This window comes from Lolium rigidum, chromosome 3 (genome assembly GCF_022539505.1).
Source record: "Lolium rigidum isolate FL_2022 chromosome 3, APGP_CSIRO_Lrig_0.1, whole genome shotgun sequence".
In the NCBI taxonomy this organism is placed as follows: Eukaryota; Viridiplantae; Streptophyta; class Magnoliopsida; order Poales; family Poaceae; genus Lolium; species Lolium rigidum.
In genome coordinates this window covers 358,954,690-358,972,716 of record NC_061510.1, presented here as the reverse complement: position 1 = coordinate 358,972,716, position 18,027 = coordinate 358,954,690, and the positions used below count along the sequence as shown (strand labels likewise).

Genomic DNA, 18,027 nt, shown 5'->3' with positions numbered 1-18,027 from the left:
ATTTCATTATCTATGCACTTTGAGTTCCAACTAGGTGAAAAATACGTGAAATTTTGGTGTCATCACCTAGTCTTCTACTTTGGCATAAGCCCTAGCTCTATATCATCTCTATGGGTGTCTCTATAAGCACAATCGGATCCATCTTGTGAAATCCTACAATATAGTAGTGTTTTGACAAAAAGTAGTGAAAGTTTCCCCTAAGGGTGTGTAGGGGTTTTGCTAGATGCGTGCACGAGAGTACAAATATGCGGGCGTACCATCTTGCTTAATGAAAACAAGAAATAAAAGTAAAGTAGACACAGAAAGACAAAACAACATACGAGGAACACTACATTTTATTCATATCATTGCATTGTACAAATACATATTGCATGTTCTAATAGGACTATATCCTTTTTGCCTTCTGTGTCACGCTCATGGAGTATCTGACTTAGGAGATTGCGTAGTTCATTGATTCCCGGTGCCTTTGCAAGCATCCAGTTAATTACATCCGCAGGGTCAAGCCCCACAGAATACCTCTGATTAAGCTGCGCTGATGGTCGTCGTCATGATTGGATTGCTCATCCATATGCATGTGATATTCATGGAAAATATGTGTGCGGGTGGTTTTGTTTTGCCGAAACCCAGTCACTTATACTATCGCCATGTTGGTATGACCAACATGATATGTCGATGAAGGGGATGACTTTCGCCTCGTCGGTACCCAGTCATGTAATGCCCTGACTTCATCGGACGTGGACATGTGTATGTGTTGCTATCGCCTCGTCTGTGCCAGCAACGGTGTGTCCGATCCCGTAGGTTTGGGACATGTCGATAATAATGGTGACCTAGTCTCGTCGGCTCTTGGCATGGTTTCGTCTAGCCTCATCAGCTTAGACATGATGGAAATGATATGTAGCCATTGTCTCGTCGACACTTGGCTAAGGTGTCGATGTAAAATAATATCACATATGTATGTTGGACGATGCTTGTCAAATATGCTAATCTCACGTTCGTGTAGGAGCAAGATCGATGATGGATATATTGTATGGACGCCTCCTCGTAAGGGGCGACGTAGATGAATGATTGAGAATGCCTCCGTGTAAGGAGCAAGATCGGTTTGATGTTTCGACTCCTTCGTATTTGGCGTTTTGGCCGCGTACTTTCGTCATAGATTATACACAGCTGCAGTTTATCACCCTTGTTGAGGTAATCCACAATCGTAGGAATAAACCAACATCGTGGGGATAGTCGTCATGCACTCATATATTCGATAGTCGATCCCATCACATCGGGAAGCCATGATTTATAGCCTCGCTTCGCTGGCGGAATCTATAATTTCTTTGATCTTGATCTTGCCTCTTCATTCAATGGAGGATGCATATAGGTCGTAGATAAACACTTTGAGGAAGAAATATCAAGATGCCAAAATTCATTGCTTATCATCAAAGACGTGCTTCCCTCCTGGTCCCATAGTAGTCGCCATGAATGCTGCTGCGTCGTAGCGATCGTCTCGAATTTTGGTGGTGAAAGTGTGGCGTTTATCGTTCGCAAGATTTCGATGCAATTCGACAAACTGGTTGGGTGAATAGGAATACACGTTATTCACTGTTTGCAAGATTTCGATACAAGTACGTTGAGTCACGAGAGCCTGGCGTCTTGGCTTCAGCGCATGCGTTCTCTTTCTCGCGTATGGTGTTCGTGTGGCCTTTATATAGGCACTGCATCCAGGGAGGTCAGGTTAGTTGAAAACGCGGCGTTTAAATCTGCTGGGATTGTTATCTGGTTTTTTTTTTTAGATAATGGAGCATTGCCCCAGCCTCTGCATCAATTGATGCACACGGCTTGCTTTATTAACGAAAGTATCCAAAGTACCAAAAATCCAAACAAATTTATTACAATCACGGATCAGCTAAGGTGGCTACATGAATCAGCCAATAGAAAATACGGCACACAGGCCCTCTATGCATTTGCTAATCTATTAAGATGTCGACACCCAGTAGCCTGGAAAAAGAAGTCCTGAGCAACCACTAGCATCCGGTTGCATCCAGTAACCATAGTCTCCCGCTGGTTTAATGGAAAGAGGAAAACCCATTGTTGAATTGAATGAGCAGCTCGCCGGATACGATCCCATTTTGTTTGTTAAAAATAATATCTGTTATCTGGTACCGACTTGGGGCACACGCACACGCGATCCGTTTCAAACCCATGCACTAGCTAGCCAGGAGTCCAGTTGAACGTAAGGCAGCTCAATGGCATGTGTGCGTCCTAATGGTTTATTTATTGTTTATTTATTCTGAACGTACAATCCCATGCATATTTCGTAGTGCTTTGACTGATCTGGTGCATGGTAATATTGGCTTCACGACTTCACTTGAAGAACAAGTCGATTGTAATTTTCTCATTGCTGAACTCTCATGTGTATTTCCCCGCAAAAAAAAAAAAACTCTCATGTGTATTCAACTTGTATCTCTGTCCACACCACATATTGTATTTGCATAGATTTGCTTCATGTGAGGCAAGCAACAGCTAGTTAGGAATTTCTGGTTGCTTTCCTTCTCACGTGTAATAATTGGTTGCCAAAATATTTAGAAAACATAAATATTCACGAGGCCCATCGTGCATGTGTCATAACAATTTTGCATGTATCATTGTAATCGACATGTACTGTATTATCAGCTCTATATTTTTGTATTACAAATTTTTCGTACAAAAATACGTCAAACAAGTAGATATGATTCGTATGTACATCAATCACAATGTAACTCGCCATGTTGAAAATGACTTAAATGTATATGAAATTTGGTAAGACTTTTTTATTTTGATGGGAAGGGCGTAGAGTGGCTAGGAAACTACGAGCAGTGCGTACATGTTTACAAGAAGGACCTCAGGGAAACATAAAATTATAGATCAATCCAACTTTTACATACTGGACCTTAAAGAAAAGAGTAGCTTCCTGATTGTTTGCACCACAAATGCCAATCAACCTCAATGCCTAGGCACCAGTGCCGCCTCCGGGGATGCTACCTTTTTGGGTGCCGCCATCGTGGTTTCCCAAACCAAGGTCCAAGATCATCTAGGCAAGGAGGAAGAATCCCTTAGGCCAAGCATGCAGACAAGCACGGAGGGCCCTCCAACGGCCGAAGATAACACCGGCACAAGGTTGCCGCTGTTGAAAAACTCCATCTATCGATGCCGCATCCAAGTTGCACGAGCAGTCACACATCACACCATCAGGAAGAGCACTAACACTAGAAGTATTAGGCAATATTGTTCCCACTCTGTTCCCCCAAGCACCTCACCCAGCGATAGCCGATAAGTAGAGGAAGAAACACATGATCTTGCTGAGTAGATGTTCATCCGAGCTTCTTCACGCGCACACACTTAGATCTCCCCCACCGTGTCATCCACCATCAAAAATTGCTGAGAGGAAGCTTGTGCAAACCATGGCTGCTTCTAGAAAGCAAGCACATCAGGCCAAAGGGAAAGGGGAGACATCACAACGACACTCTTAGGCAGTCAAACACAACTACAAGACCTACTACTGTACACATGGGCTGGCCTCATCAACTCCAGATGTCAGCACCCCGACGAAGAGGGAGGGAGGAGCTAGGGGAGCCGAGGCGACTCTCAAGGAGATAAGCAGGGAGAGGAGAGCTAGAGAAGGGGAAAGTGGACCTGGTAAGAGTTCAAATATATGTAGGAGACGAGTACATCAATGATCAATGCATCACTAATAGAAAAGTTTCGAAAACTTGAGTATCGAGGTGGTGGCAGTTCCAACTCTGCCATACAACCCTAGGTACTATGGTGAGATCTCCTTGTCATGTGCCAATAGCTTTTGCTATCATTGATGTATCAATGCAGGTCGATGAGGCTCTCGTGAACACCTTCCACACTAACCGTCCTACCCATAGATCCGCCACTTTAACTATATATAGGCTCCAAACGACTCTTGTGAGATCACGAAACTGAAATAAATGGATACATTGTGACCAAAAATATCTCCATCCGCCAAAATGCAAAAGCTATTAAATAAGCATGTTTCAAGGGGAAATTGATTTAAAATAAGCATAAGGTGTTTCTATGATATTCACATGTGATTTTATTTTGGCAAACTTAAAAAGAGATTAAATTAATATGTCTGGAAACAACAATTACAAATTAGCAACTTAAGCGTGTAAAAATTCATACGGAAAACAGCTACCAAGTACCCGGGAATACCATTAAGTATGTGGAATATATACTCGGCCAAGGGAATGTTATGGAATCACTTATGTAGCTCGAGCCATCCATAATGCAGGGTGATGCTCCTCAATTTGCTTTAGCAACAAACTGGTGAGTTGGTGACATGGCCGGTGCTCCTCAACTTGCTTTAGCAGCAACTAGTGACGATTGCTGTGTGTAACTCAGGAGCCGAGAGTGCCCGCTCATGACATGGTTAGTTACCATCTTCTGCCCAGAAGCTTGCTGTTTTAATGTCATCTTTTGTCATCAATTTAGAGTAATCCTCATGATTGTACGTCACATTGGTCTTCCCTCCAAAATCTACCGGAAGGACTTCGGGGTCAATGTGCTCGTACAATGTCTTCATGCTCTCCTCATTCTCCTTGTACACGAAGTGGAGTTTCTGGATTGTTTTCTTGTCAGCGAATACTTTGAGAACCTGAAAGCCGTTGAAACGTTTAAGCTGGAGGAAAACAAGGAATACAGAACTTTTTCTGTATCGAGACAAAATAATAGTATGTTGATGAAGGGATGATGTTCAAAGCCTACACCTTAAAAGAAGCCTCAAATACTTTGGGTGCATTGAATAGAAATGCAACTGCAAGCCTCTCTGGGTAATGGTTTTGCAGGACACTCATACTCTCTCTGGCAGTCTTTATGGGGGTTGCATGGGCAAGTGTCCATCCTGTGAAGTCTATCAGCCACACCATTTTGTCTTGACCTTCAGGCAGGCTACGGATTGCATTCTCCAAGGTATATACAAGATGCTGTACCTGTCCTTCGTGAGACGATGTATTCTGAAATTGTACCAGAATATCGTGAATATGACTTCTCCATGCTAAGGAAGCAAGGCATTGACAGTTCGCAAAATCAAAGAGAATACACAAATGATAATTTTGGACATGTTGAGTTCTTACCTGCTTTGCAGGTCTCATTACAATCACGGTTTTACCCTCTCTATCGGGGAAACTTGCCCTGTACATTTTACCTGTTTTTGCTTCACCGGAAACATCAGGCTGGAGAAAAGATGAAAACAATTAATGAAACGTTAGTCACTTGACCAAGTTAAGAAAGAAACATCACTTGAGAAAAGCAAGAAAAAAAGACAATTACCCAGCGAATATTCTCAGTGCCTGGTACCTTCCCTCCACTTGAGACTTTCTACTAACATTTTGCTTGGACTTTTCAACATTCCAGCTTGCGGGCTTCTAGATATTTTATCACGCATGATTCATTACAGTACTTCTCTCCACGGGCAGACAAAAGGCCAAGTGCAGCTCTCATTTCATTGATCTGCACCAGTAAGTATTTATCGCTTCTTACAAGTTTCCAGTCAAGTGTCAACCCTAAAAGAACTCACAAGAGAGCTCGACCATTTCTCATTTTTCTTAAATGCACATAACACCTTTTTAGTTTTTTATTTTGCTTAGGAGGGAAAATCAAGATTATAATTAGTTACTTGAGGTCATTTACTTTGCATGATAATAGTTCCGCGAAATAACAAAAACATTTAAAAAAATACCTTTGCTTCTCTCTGTTCGGCATCGCTCGCATTGAAAAGTGGGGTGTTCTTTCTCCGAAACATGATTTCTTCAGATTCCAATGAATCCAAACCCTCAAATAGATCAAAATTTGGAGTAAAGTTAGAAAACCATTGAAAACTCGTGTATAAACTTACTTCATACATTCATACTAGTGTAAAAGAAGGATAGGAAAACACATAAGTAACTACCGTAAAAAGCATAATAGAAAAACAGAGTGGAAACTAGAGTAAAAATGTAGTGGAGAAAAAACTCGTCAAAACAATCAAATCAGCAGGATTTAGTTTAAGAGGATCTTATCGGATCAACAACAATGTTCAAAACTGTTTTCAATTTAACGCTCCAAAATAGGCTATGGACGGCAGACTTCTTGCAAAAAACAGGGTGGCCCAGTTGAGGCCTTTGTCCTTTTTGAAAATATCCGCGGAGTCAATTGACCAACTTCTCGTTCATTGCCGGTTCACCCAAACATTATGAGGCCTCCTCAAGGAGTGGCTCTATCTCTACTTCATCGACTTTCACCAATGGCCTACAAAGTCGCTAAATGAATGGTGGCTCCTTATAACCCGCTCCTCTCCTCCCAACTGAAAAGCCATCTCATCCTTGTCCTCATCACTTCTTGGAAAGTATGGAACAAAAGAAATGCTAGAGTTTTCTGAAATAAGCATGTGCCACCAGCGGCGATCCTAGCAAATATCAAGAGGGAGTTAAAGCTTTGGGTGGCCACATGTGTAAGCGTGTGAGTGGTTTGATGACGGGAGAGTAGTCCGGTTTGTAATACCTTGCTTACAATCTTGTAAAACTACTTCTTAATTAATAAAATGTGACAAAGCATTTGTCTCCGTTTAAAAAAATCTATTTTTAAATTGCTTACATGGTCTATTGTTGGAAGCTAGTTTTCTCCAACGAACCAATAAAACTAGTGCGGGAGGATGCTAGGACAGTAAACAGAAGCCCGAAATAGTATAGTTGTAGATAGAAAAAAAGTAACAGTTTACTCAAATCTTATAAAGTTAGCATGCACCCATTAGATTATACAAACTGAAGGGGCAACATATCTAGCAAGGGACTGGATAAACACATTCCTAGTGGCCCAAAGGAAACTGGTGCTCATGGGTGGTTCCAACCCTTTTTTAGGCTGGGGGTTGCCCTTATTTCGAAAAGGGCAGCGTTCAGCGTCGGGCGACCGACGTGGGCTAATAAAATCAGTTGTTGTCCCGGCCATCGGATCGCGATCTACCGGCCAAAAATAGCAGCAGCAAACATTTTGCATTTTAGCATCTCAAGTTTCAAGAAATCAACCTGCCGTCCCACCAAACCACAACGTGTATATCCTGCTGCCCCTAACTATCCTAACTATCTTGGTATTCACATAAAATGCCACCATGGTGATTTATTATTAGAACAGAGAGTTTTACAACAATAACCTCTCACCTTGTGTACAATTTTTTTCGATATTGCAACAAAAGCGGCACATCATTTTTTTTAAAGTAAATGTTATAGAAAGAGGTTAAACAACAATATTTTTGCTATAGATTGATTTACAACAAAAATCACTAGCTATTTTAACAAAAAATGCAACGTATTACAACAAAATAAAAATGATTGTGTGTTTACATACAATTTCAGCACTAATCATTATATATACCGTACATACATTTACAACAAACTATCAATATATTTAAAATAATAATTAACAACAAAAACAACTTTTTTTATTTGGGTGTTTACAATAATAGTCAGTTTTCCATGCAAGAAGTATCTTTACAACAAATCAGTAACATATTTACAACAATAGTTAATAACAAAAGTCGTGCCATGTGGAGAGGTAAATAACATACTTACAACAAAATCGACAAACTATTTGTACAAAAATCAGAAATGATTAAAACAAAAATATATATGTTTGCAAACACTGCAAAGTGGTCAAGCAAAATTTAATTTGGTACATATTGAATTACAACAAAAAAACACCAACTATCTTTACAAAAATTCACACACAATACAACAAAAATCGGGCCGAACGTTGAGTGCTTGGCCAGCAATTGGTTTCTATGCACCAGCAATTGGTCTCTATGTGTGTTAAGTGCTGGGCCGAACGTGTGGGCGAAAAGATGATGGGCCATGCGGGAGAACAGCTGATGGGCCAGATACCAGGCAAGCCAGCGAGTCGCGGCCCAGCAGCAGACGTGGAACCGAGCGACCGATCCTTTTCCCTCGATCGGTCGCCGGATGAGAAGCGTTTTCCTTTCGAAAAAGAAGGTGGATCGGCGGTTTGTTGGACAATCTGAAAGATACAAAATGATGCCTATTTTAACCGCTAATTCCCAGATGATCAAGATGGCGTGGAGATGATCAAACACGAAATGATGCCTATTATAATAGATAATTCCCATATAATGGCTATGTAACATGATTAACTCTTGGGCGATATTGTAGAAAAGCCAAGGTCGAAGAAATCTTCAGGATGGCTTGGAGATGATCAAGATTGTGATACCAGACGCTTATTCGAGGTAGCATGGATGGGCTCCGGCTACTGCAAGGTTGATGGGATGGGTTGATCTGTGTTTGTTAGCTTTATTTGCTAGCGGATCCCTGGTAGCTGTGCTTGTTTCAGTTTGCTCATGTGTTTCGTGCTGGTTCTTGCCGTGTCCTGCCACTTGTATTAAGTAGCAGGAGCAGGATTAGTTGCAAAAACCTGTGAGTTTTTGTTTTTTTTTTGCTTTTTTTCCTGTTTTCTTTTCTACAACCTATGATGACAGTTTATTTAATGAAAATCCCCGAGTGGAGGGTCGTTCAGTTGAAAAAGTGTGCATCCATTAGGAAAATCCTTTATATATTGTCCCTATCAGCGCAAAGCCATGGACATGTCGCTTCCACTTGCTATCATGTATCAATTCTGTACGAAACGAGCCCATAAAGTAACGTCCTAATAACATTATAGCAGACTAAAACACGCAAAAACACAAGGCATTGACTCAATGAACAAATACTCCGTACATCACCTACATTGATCTGCTATCTCCTCTAGAAATAATCGTGATATATTATATGTCAAACAATGCTACACAAAGGCCCAATAGTCCTACCCCTCCTACGACAGCACCAAATTAATAGGTTAATAGGATTATAATAGCACACCCGTTTTAAAATCAAATTGCAGGGAAATGCTCGTGATGTTCAGTTCTTACTCTTAACTTTGACTTTTAAAGGGGAAGGTTGTGGGAGCTGGAGGTTTAAGCATATGCTAACTTCATCATAAACATATAGATTTCTATAAACATGATCCTATGAGGGATTGTAGGTGGGTGCAGATTTTCAGAAAGTATTATCAAAACATGAATAAGCAAGAACTTGTGGTTTCACAACAGTCACCAATCGACCCAGAAAGCAAAACAAAATCTGCATACCAGGATACGCAAGAAGCACCAGACCGGCAACTGTGAACTGGATCGGCGTCAGGAAGAGAGATCGATCTTCAGAATTGGATTGGACTTTCTCTGCTCCCGCGCACTCTCGGGGGTGCCAGAATAACTCTGTGGAATGATAGAGAGACGTCGTGGAAGAGAGATTTGTAGGTGCAAGCCGTTGGAGGGTCAATTCGTGGTTGGCTTCTATATTCATTAACGGAGATACGCTTAGTGGAGTAACGCTGGCATCGCTGACTTGCCCCAAAGGCGTGGAACAGGCGGTGGACTTCTTTTCTAGAACATCATCAGGGGCTCACCCTCGGTTCCTCCCATTATATTTCAAAAGAAACCCAAAACACATGTTTCGCTTGTTATGGCAACCGAGCCAAAAGCTCCAGCACAAGCTACGACACAGCAACGGCAAAACAGACCAACAGAACCTTGTCCTCGAGAAGGCAGAACAAACTATTGCAGAGTAAAAGAAAGAAGCTAATTTTCTTCGTGAAAACGCAAAAGCCATGTGTTTCAATGTATTGATAGAAAAATAAGGTTATATGTACAAGTTAAAGGAAGAACCAACACCGGGCCATACAACTAAACCCAAAAGACCCAATCTAGGGGAGTAGTTGGCGAAGAATAAAAGAAAGAACCTAATTATGAGCCATTTTCATGTGCATCAAACGCTGGCTGAGATTTCCTTATGTGAGGATTCCAACACCAGCTTCAGCGTTGAAGTGGGGGTAGCCCAGGTCCCTGCACCATGTGGTCGCTTCAAGTCACAATTATAATTTCTCATCGCAGCCCCGCTCTCACTACTAGGAAAGGCTTATAGCCGCACTCCTTATCGCCGGCGAGTATGATTTGAAGTGGCCGGCGGTAAGGCATTTTAGGTCCTCCTCGCGTTACCGCCGGCGGTTTGGTTTTGAAGATGCCAGGGGTAATCTAATTATCGCCGGCGAAATCAATTCGCATGGGCCGGGGGTAAAATGAGGTCATGTGGGCCATTTGGGCCAAAATTATCGCCGGCGTCTATGATTCATTTTCGCCTGGGATAAAGGAGACCATGACCGAGCGGAAAAGGAGACCAACCGAGTCAGCCCCCGTCTCATCCTCCTCCTTCCCCACACGGACACGCTCCCTCCCCGCCCGCTCTCCTGCAGGTGAGCCCGAATCCGGCCGATTCCGCCACGCCAAGGGCCGATTCCCCTAACCCAACTCCCAGCGCCGCCTCCCCTCCTCCCTCACCCAACCCCGCCCTGCGCCGCCTCCTTCGATCTCTCTTCCTCCCCGCCGTCGACCTCTCTCCCTTGGCCGCAGAGCTCTGCCTGAGGTCCAGAGCAGCAAGGCAAAGGACGGGCGTGTCCAAGCGCTGCCCGCGGCCGCTGATGGCCAAGCTCACTGCAAGGCGGGCCGGCGACGCCGCCCCCCCTCGTCCCCGGCGACCGCGGTCTTCACCGTCCATCGGCTGGGCCTCTAGATCCGGCGACGGCGGCCTCTATCAGCCACCTGCTTGCGCGCTCGGAGCTGGGGACGAAGGCGACGGTGGCCGTCGCGGTTCCGCCGGGTCGGCGCCTACCGCATCAGTGCCAAGCCGCGGAAGGGGAGCCACCAGCAGCTCGGCAACTTTGCTCGCTGCTTCCCCACGACCTAGGTCAGACTTTCCTCCTATCATCTTCAGTTGCTTCTCTGCTGCAAGAATGCATCGCTGCACTGGCTCATGCCGTTTCTCTTTTGTGCTGTGCTGTGTCGAGAGTTGAGACAAGGCTGTGCTGGGCTGCTGCGACCTACCGGAGCTACTGCCAGCCGTCGTCGTCGTCGAGCGGGATGGTGGCATGCGGCGGCGGGATCCAGATCGGGAGCCTGGAGATGGGACTTGATCGCTTTCGCTTTTATTTTCAGGGTCCTTGATGTAAACTTGTAGTTCCTGGTTGTACTATTTTTATGTCTGGACTTTTTTGTAACTTGTACACAGCCTGGGGCTGCAGATGCGCCGCTCACCATGCTTTTTTTTTTATTCGCAAAATCTGATACCGCCTGCGAATAGCTAAGGGAGTAGGGAAAACGCCGGGGGTAACGGCCAGTTATCACTGGCAAGTTCGAGAACGCCGGCGATAAGGGGTTACCACCGGCAAATGCAAAAACGCCGGCGGTAAGCCATTTTAGGTCGCCGGCGGTAGGGCATTCCCTAGTAGTGTCTGGTGTTGTACCAGCCTCTAGCTTGACAGCTTCCACAGTCATGTGAGGCGTCAATGCAAGCCGAGGAGGCTCTGATGAACACATTTCGATCCCTAACCATTCCATCTCCTTCCTCATGTCCTTGTGTGATCTCGAAATTTAAATAAAGATGTATTGTGACCAGAAATACAGCCGGTCGCCAAAATGCAAAAGCAAACAAATATGCATGTTTCCAGACAGATTGATTGCAAATAAACATAAGGTTTCTCTATGACATTTGTGTGTGGTGTAATTTTGGTAAACGATCGAAAGAGATTAAATTAATATTTCTGAAACAACATTACAATTAGCAATTATACCTTATAAAGTTCAGATGGAAGACATCAAACAAATTCCAGGTAATACTATTACGTTTCCGGAATTCTCCCACACGAGATTGTTACAAAATCACTTATTTTAGGGAGAGCCGTCATAGTGCAGGGTGATGCTCCTCAAGTAGATTTAGCAACAGCTGGTGTGCTGGTGGCATGGCTGACCGGTGCTCCTCAACTTGCTTTAGCAGCAACTAGTGACGATTCAGGAGCAGAGTGCCCGTTCATGACGTGGTTACCATCTTCTGCCCAGAAGATTGCTGTGTTAATGTCATCTTTCATCATCAACCTAGAGTAGTCCTCATGGTTGTACTCCACATCGTTCTTCCCTCCAAAATCTACCGGAAGTACTTCTGGATCAATGTGCTTGTACAATGTCTTCATGCTTTCCTCATTATCCTGGTACACAAAATTTATTTTCTGGATTGATTTCGGGTCAAGGAATACTTTGATAACCTGAAACCATTTGACACATTTCAGCTAGAAAGTAAGTAATATAAAAAACAAACTGTACTGACACTAAAGCTCTTTTCCAAAATCTTTATGGATAGAACCAGAGTTATGAAGGGATGGTGTTCAGAGCCAACACCTTAAAAAAGGCCTCAAATACTTTGGGGGGATTGAACAAGAATGCAACTGAAAGCCTCTCCGGGTAATGATTTTGAAGGACATTCGCACTGTCTCTGGCAGTCTTTATGGGGGTGGCATTGGCCAGTGTCCATCCCGTGAAATCTATCAACCACACCATTTTATCTAGACCTTCAGGCAGGCTGAAGACTGCATTCTCCAAGGTATATATTAGGTACCGCAACTGCCCATCATGAGATGATGTATTCTGAAATTGATTTGCAATATTATACATGTGAACTCAAGGCTATGGAAGCTAAAGACTGACAATTTCTGAAAACGTTGAATTCTTACCTGTTTTGCAGGCCTCATAACAACGACATTTCTCCCCTCTCTGTCGGTGAAACTTGCCCTGTACATTTTACCTGTTTCTGCTTCAACAGAAACATCAGGCTGTAATAAAGATAAAATAAATTAATAGAGCGCTTAGTTACTTCACAAATAAATTTTAAAATCATTTGAACGATGCAGGCAAGGAAAGATCTTATATACCCAGCGAATATCTTCAGGCCTGCTAGCAGCCCTCCACTTGAGACTTTCTTCCACCATTTTTCTAGACTTGCCAACATTCCAGTTACGGGCTTCTAGATATCTTATCAAGCATGCTTCAGTGCAGTACTTCTCCCCACGGGCAGACATAGGCCCAAGTGCATCTCTCAGTTCACTGATCTGCTCACAGGAGATTGTTACATGAGAAAGTAGCAGACATGCTTAAATAAAGAAACTAGAAAAAATATCTGTCAACCTTGTATACTTTACATATAGGACCAAGGGTATTTTTTCTTCGATAAGAACTACTCCCTCTGTTCACTATTATAAGATGTTTAGTTTTTTTATTTCAAAAATGCATGTAACTAAACACATTTCACTATGTAGGTTCAGTCATTTTAGTTCGTATCTAGTCCACACTGAAATATCTAGAACAACTTATAATAGTGAACGGACGGAGTATTATATATTGATATGGATTTCCTGTCAACTGAAAACATCAAAATGATTCATAAGAGAGGTCCTCCAGGCTCAAGTGGACTATGGTGTTTCAGATACACCATACAAGTGTATCAGAGGAAAGGTAAAAGTGTGTGTTCAGAACTAAAATTCTACATTATGAGATTTTGTGCAAAGCAAAATTTCAGTTCGTACATTATGTAAAATCTGAACTGTTGCCAAAACATTATGCAAACTAAGATACGTATTGTCACAGGATCATTCTCATCAGAATGTAAGATGTGACCTTGTGACCTTGCGAGGCAGTATGTAAAATTTTGGTCAAACAATATCGTGTTGTTCTTCAGTTACAAATTAAGCCACAATCTTTTGGTCTACTAATTTCTATATTAAAGTCCGAAGTTGCAACTGTTTAGAAATGGATATAAGGTGGAAGCCTGAGAAAAATATAAGCTGTTTCGCTGAAACTTTTATAATTTCTCTTCTTTTTTGGGGTAGCAATATTGCAGTAACCACTACTTTGCATGCTAATAGTTCCACAAATTATTCAAAGGATGAAAAAAATCTCAAAAATACCTTTGCTTGGCGCTGGTCAGCGTCATCTGAATTGAAATGAGAGGTTTGCTTTCTGCGAAACATGATTTCTCCAACTGACTGAGGCTCGCCCCTTTAATAAATTAAAGATGTGGATCAAATTTAGGTAAACATATGTAACCTTTGTACGACAGATGATTCAGATGTCCACATACAGAGATTTTAAATAGTACATGCATGTATCTACTGAAGCACAACAAAATGTTAAATCTGCTAAATTAGCTTGCATGTTATATTAGTCATGCAGAGCTCATGTTATCTCTGTTTTTTCGTATTACAACGGTTAGAAGAAAAGTAAACATAATATAATAGGAGCAACATTTGCTAAATGATATCAATTAAATGGTGTATCAATTCAATAAATTGGATATAGCAATAAATAAATCAGCAAAAATTCTTCTTTTAATCCAGTTAGTAAGAGGGACCTTGATCCTCTATTCGGCACAAGAAAAACAAAGCAAAAAAAGAGCCTTTTTCTTGTGCCGAATTTTCTTGTTTCAAAATAAGTTGTATTGTTAATAAGTCTGAAAGAATTATGGACCACGAGTACATAAATAAGACGATCGATTTTTCAAGCTTTTTCAATTGTTTCTGTCGACGAAAAAGACAGGGTTTTATCTCCCCCCCCCCTGTTTGCTAGTGTCAGTGTATCAGTTCAGTATGCCAAACCCTATGACTGTAACGTCCCAGTTAATCACTAACTGCTCCAGCAGACCAGAAAACGCAGGCACACGTGATTCATTACAGGAACAAGCACAACACCTTCATAGATCTGCGATCTTCTCTAGCTACAAACGATCGCAATGTTCTGTTTCACATGCTGCCACCATAGGTGGATCGCAGCATGATTTGTTGTACGTTTTGTATTGGTAGCTGACTAGAGAACAGAGAGTGGGACGGTTTTGATATACTAATTAATTATTGGAGCGGCCATTAACATCAGCCCATACTGTTCAACTTGGACTTGTTAACTGTTACTCCAGCTTTTACTTTAGAGGGGCAAGGTTGTGGAAGATGAAGGCTTCAACACATTAACAATTTTACCATCTTCTAGATGGCTCATGTTGGCAGAAATAGTGTGGCGGCATGATTTCGGAATCTCTGAAAGTCTACGGTTCACTTTGTTAACAAGAAGAAGTTCGACTGCTGCATATCGCTAGCAGAAACAGGGAAAGTAAACAGGATGTAATATATTCTACTACTACTGCTATAACAGCACTTGACCAGGGCATGCAAAAGATTATCACCGCCACACAGGCGAATCTCTATTGTTCATACTTTATATTTGCAGAGTAACAATAAAGAGAAAAGCAAGATTTCGACATGAACAGAACATGATTTTTAGGTGGATGGTTTCGCAGACACAAGAACTCCAAGATTGCCAATCACGAGAGGAATATAACATCATCAGAGCAAGGATCCCCCGAGGCCGATACCAATCCAGCCAGATATTACAAGAACAAGAAAGGAAACATGAGTCAAGAAAGGAAAAAAAGGAATCATGCATACCAGGCAGCGGCGGCAGGCAAGAACTGGACGGCGCCGGTGTTAGGAGGAGAGGAGAAATGTGGAGGAGAGTTGGACTGGACTGTTCTCCTACTGCTCCAGCCCCTCTAGGAGACGCAACAATAAACACCAGACAGAGGGGAGGCAACGACGACGTGTGATGGAATCACGCGCTTGCGATGAGGAGGGGTTTCGCGGAGCACGCCATCGCCATTGGAGGGGTCGATTTCTGGTGGGCTTCCTAGATTTATGTAGAGATGGGCGACGGAGGAGGCTGCTTCGTAGACTCGCCGGGCTGATGCCGGCATCTCTGACCTGTCCGTCGCGCTACCGGCAGCGGTGACATCTCGACGTCTGCGATTTCAAATCACGGCTTCTGCTCTGAACTGACGGGTGGGATTCGGTCAGGGATGGGGACGCGCGGCGGTAAACAATGGTGGACTGGCGCAACGAGAACGTCAGGTAACGAGATCTGAAAGCTGTCTAGAGAAAAAATCAACCACCATTCGGAACTTGTGATCGCCATCTTCACCTAACTACATGCAAGATCTCTAAAAAAAAAATACTATGCAAGAGGCACTATGTGTTCACCACTTACTAGAAAGTAGACAGACAAGGGCTGTGGTTGGCCGCCTCTGCTCACCCCTTCTACGTGGTACGATCGATCCTCTCCTCCTTTGATTACCTCTTCATACTACTCCCTCCGTTCATAATTACCTCGCGTTTTAGGTTTGTCAAAGTTAAACTCTGTGAAGTTTGATTGAATATTTAGAAAAATTATCAAGATCTACAATATAAAATATATTGTATTAGAATCGTCATAAAGTATAGTTTCAAATGATATGTATTTGATATTATAAATGTTAATATCTTTTCTTTTATTCTTAATCAAATCTTACAAATGTTGACTTTGACTAAACCTAGAACGCGAGATAATTGTGAATGGAGGGAGTACTAGGGCTCAAGAACAGTATTCCAGTGTTGTGTAAGGATGGCATACCGTAGCAATTTATTCTAATATTGGGACATATGCAGTTAAATAGCCCACTTATTGGCTTTGTGAAGGGAAATGCACTTTAACACATAGGTGTAGATACATCCATTATTCAGAAAACATATTTCAAAATGCTCGAAAAATCTGAAAAAAAATTCTGGTATGTACACCAGCACACAAATTTTCGCGAAAGAATGATATTTTTTGACTTGTGTGAAAAAAACTATTTTCGATGCTCCAAAATGGCATCTCACAAGATATTTATTTGTCATTTTTATACAACCCAGAAAAAATATATTTTTCCTGCAATTTTTTTGTATGAATATAGTATGTCTGAATGTATATCTAGGATTTCTTTTTAGAATTTTTAAAAATATTGAAATATATTTAAAATGCATTTTCATAATACGTGCATTTGGGTCTATGAGCTAAAATGTCATGTACGTTTGTGAACCTATGTTAAGTTGACATCAATTGTCAGTCTGGAATGGCTCGAATAGTCTTGTTGACTTATGAGTTATAAGTATGTGATTGTGATTTCTAAATTTTGATAATTTTCATACACTCAACTACTAGTTATTGAGTTAAGATAATTGGTCTTTTTTATCAAATATTCAATCAAAGAATTTAAATTTTAAATAACTTGTTTACGATTTAATCTACCTGTTGGGTACCAAATGGGTACGGGTATCCATCGGGTATGTGTGTAGTAAAGTTTCATACCCGAGGATGAAAGGATACGGTTGTCGCCTAAAGAGAGGGGGTTGAATAGGCGATTTAAGACTCTACGCGATGGGATTAACAATTGCTAATAAAACTAGCATTTAATTTGTCAAGCATAGGACCTATATCAACTAGGTTTCACCTATGTGCATCAACAACTATACTAAGCAAGACAAGCAACTACGTGATAGCAAGAGGTGAAAACTTCAAGCACAAAGCTATCACAAAGTAAAGTGCATAAGTATAGAGCTCAGATATTGGAATAACTAAGGAGACGCGGAGACAATGATGTACCCCAAAGTTCAGACCCTTACGGATGCTAATATCCGCATGAGAGGTGTGGACGCATAATGCTCCCCAAACGCCACGATGGCTCACTGTATTCTCCTCTAGCCTTCCGACCAAAAGGAAAGTCCTCGATCCGTAACCATCCAAGGGTTCACTGGTCAAAAGGATTGCAACTGTTGCTGATGAGGCATATGCAGAGGCTGCCAACAAGTTATTGTCAGCCCCACCTTCTGGATGCGTATATAAGCTCAAGTCCAAGCACCAGCCGGGGCGTAACCATCCAAGGGTTCGGGTATATTTTCTTAAGCCACATATACATGTCATGATTTATGTCTGATATTATGACCGGCTCTGTCTAATGCTTTTTTGGAATTTGGAAACACCAAATTAGTTTGCTTATATTCATCATACACTAAATTTTTACTCTTCAGTTTGTAACATAGTGTTATGCACTTCCTTGAGTTCTGTTGGTTTCTTCTGTCAACATTTGCATTGCTCTGAACTCTGAACTATGCTCTTTACACAACCTAATTCTTCCACTTACATTCAGCGCTACGCACCAGTAGTACCTGCCATGTTTCCTTCACCATCCTGATGCCGAGCTTGCGGGAATATGGTGGGCCCATGTATATACCCCATGTATA

The 18,027-nt window shown here is 42.1% G+C and overlaps 1 protein-coding gene and 1 pseudogene across 1 annotated transcript; both read right to left on the bottom strand.

Annotated features, from left to right (window-relative positions):
- Positions 1 to 4,344: 4,344 nt before the first annotated feature.
- Positions 4,345 to 5,791, bottom strand: LOC124704139 (annotated as a pseudogene).
- A 5,828-nt stretch (positions 5,792 to 11,619) lies between these two features.
- On the bottom strand, positions 11,620 to 15,588 carry LOC124704138 (phosphatidylinositol transfer protein 3-like). The gene is made up of 6 exons (XM_047236372.1): positions 15,382 to 15,588; positions 13,855 to 13,945; positions 12,823 to 12,999; positions 12,625 to 12,723; positions 12,293 to 12,538; positions 11,620 to 12,159 (listed from the first exon to the last, which is right to left on the bottom strand). Exons 2-6 carry the CDS (start codon positions 13,915 to 13,917, stop codon positions 11,878 to 11,880), a joined length of 867 nt encoding a protein of 288 aa, XP_047092328.1. The 5' UTR covers positions 13,918 to 13,945; positions 15,382 to 15,588; the 3' UTR covers positions 11,620 to 11,877.
- Between the last annotated feature and the right edge of the window lie 2,439 nt (positions 15,589 to 18,027).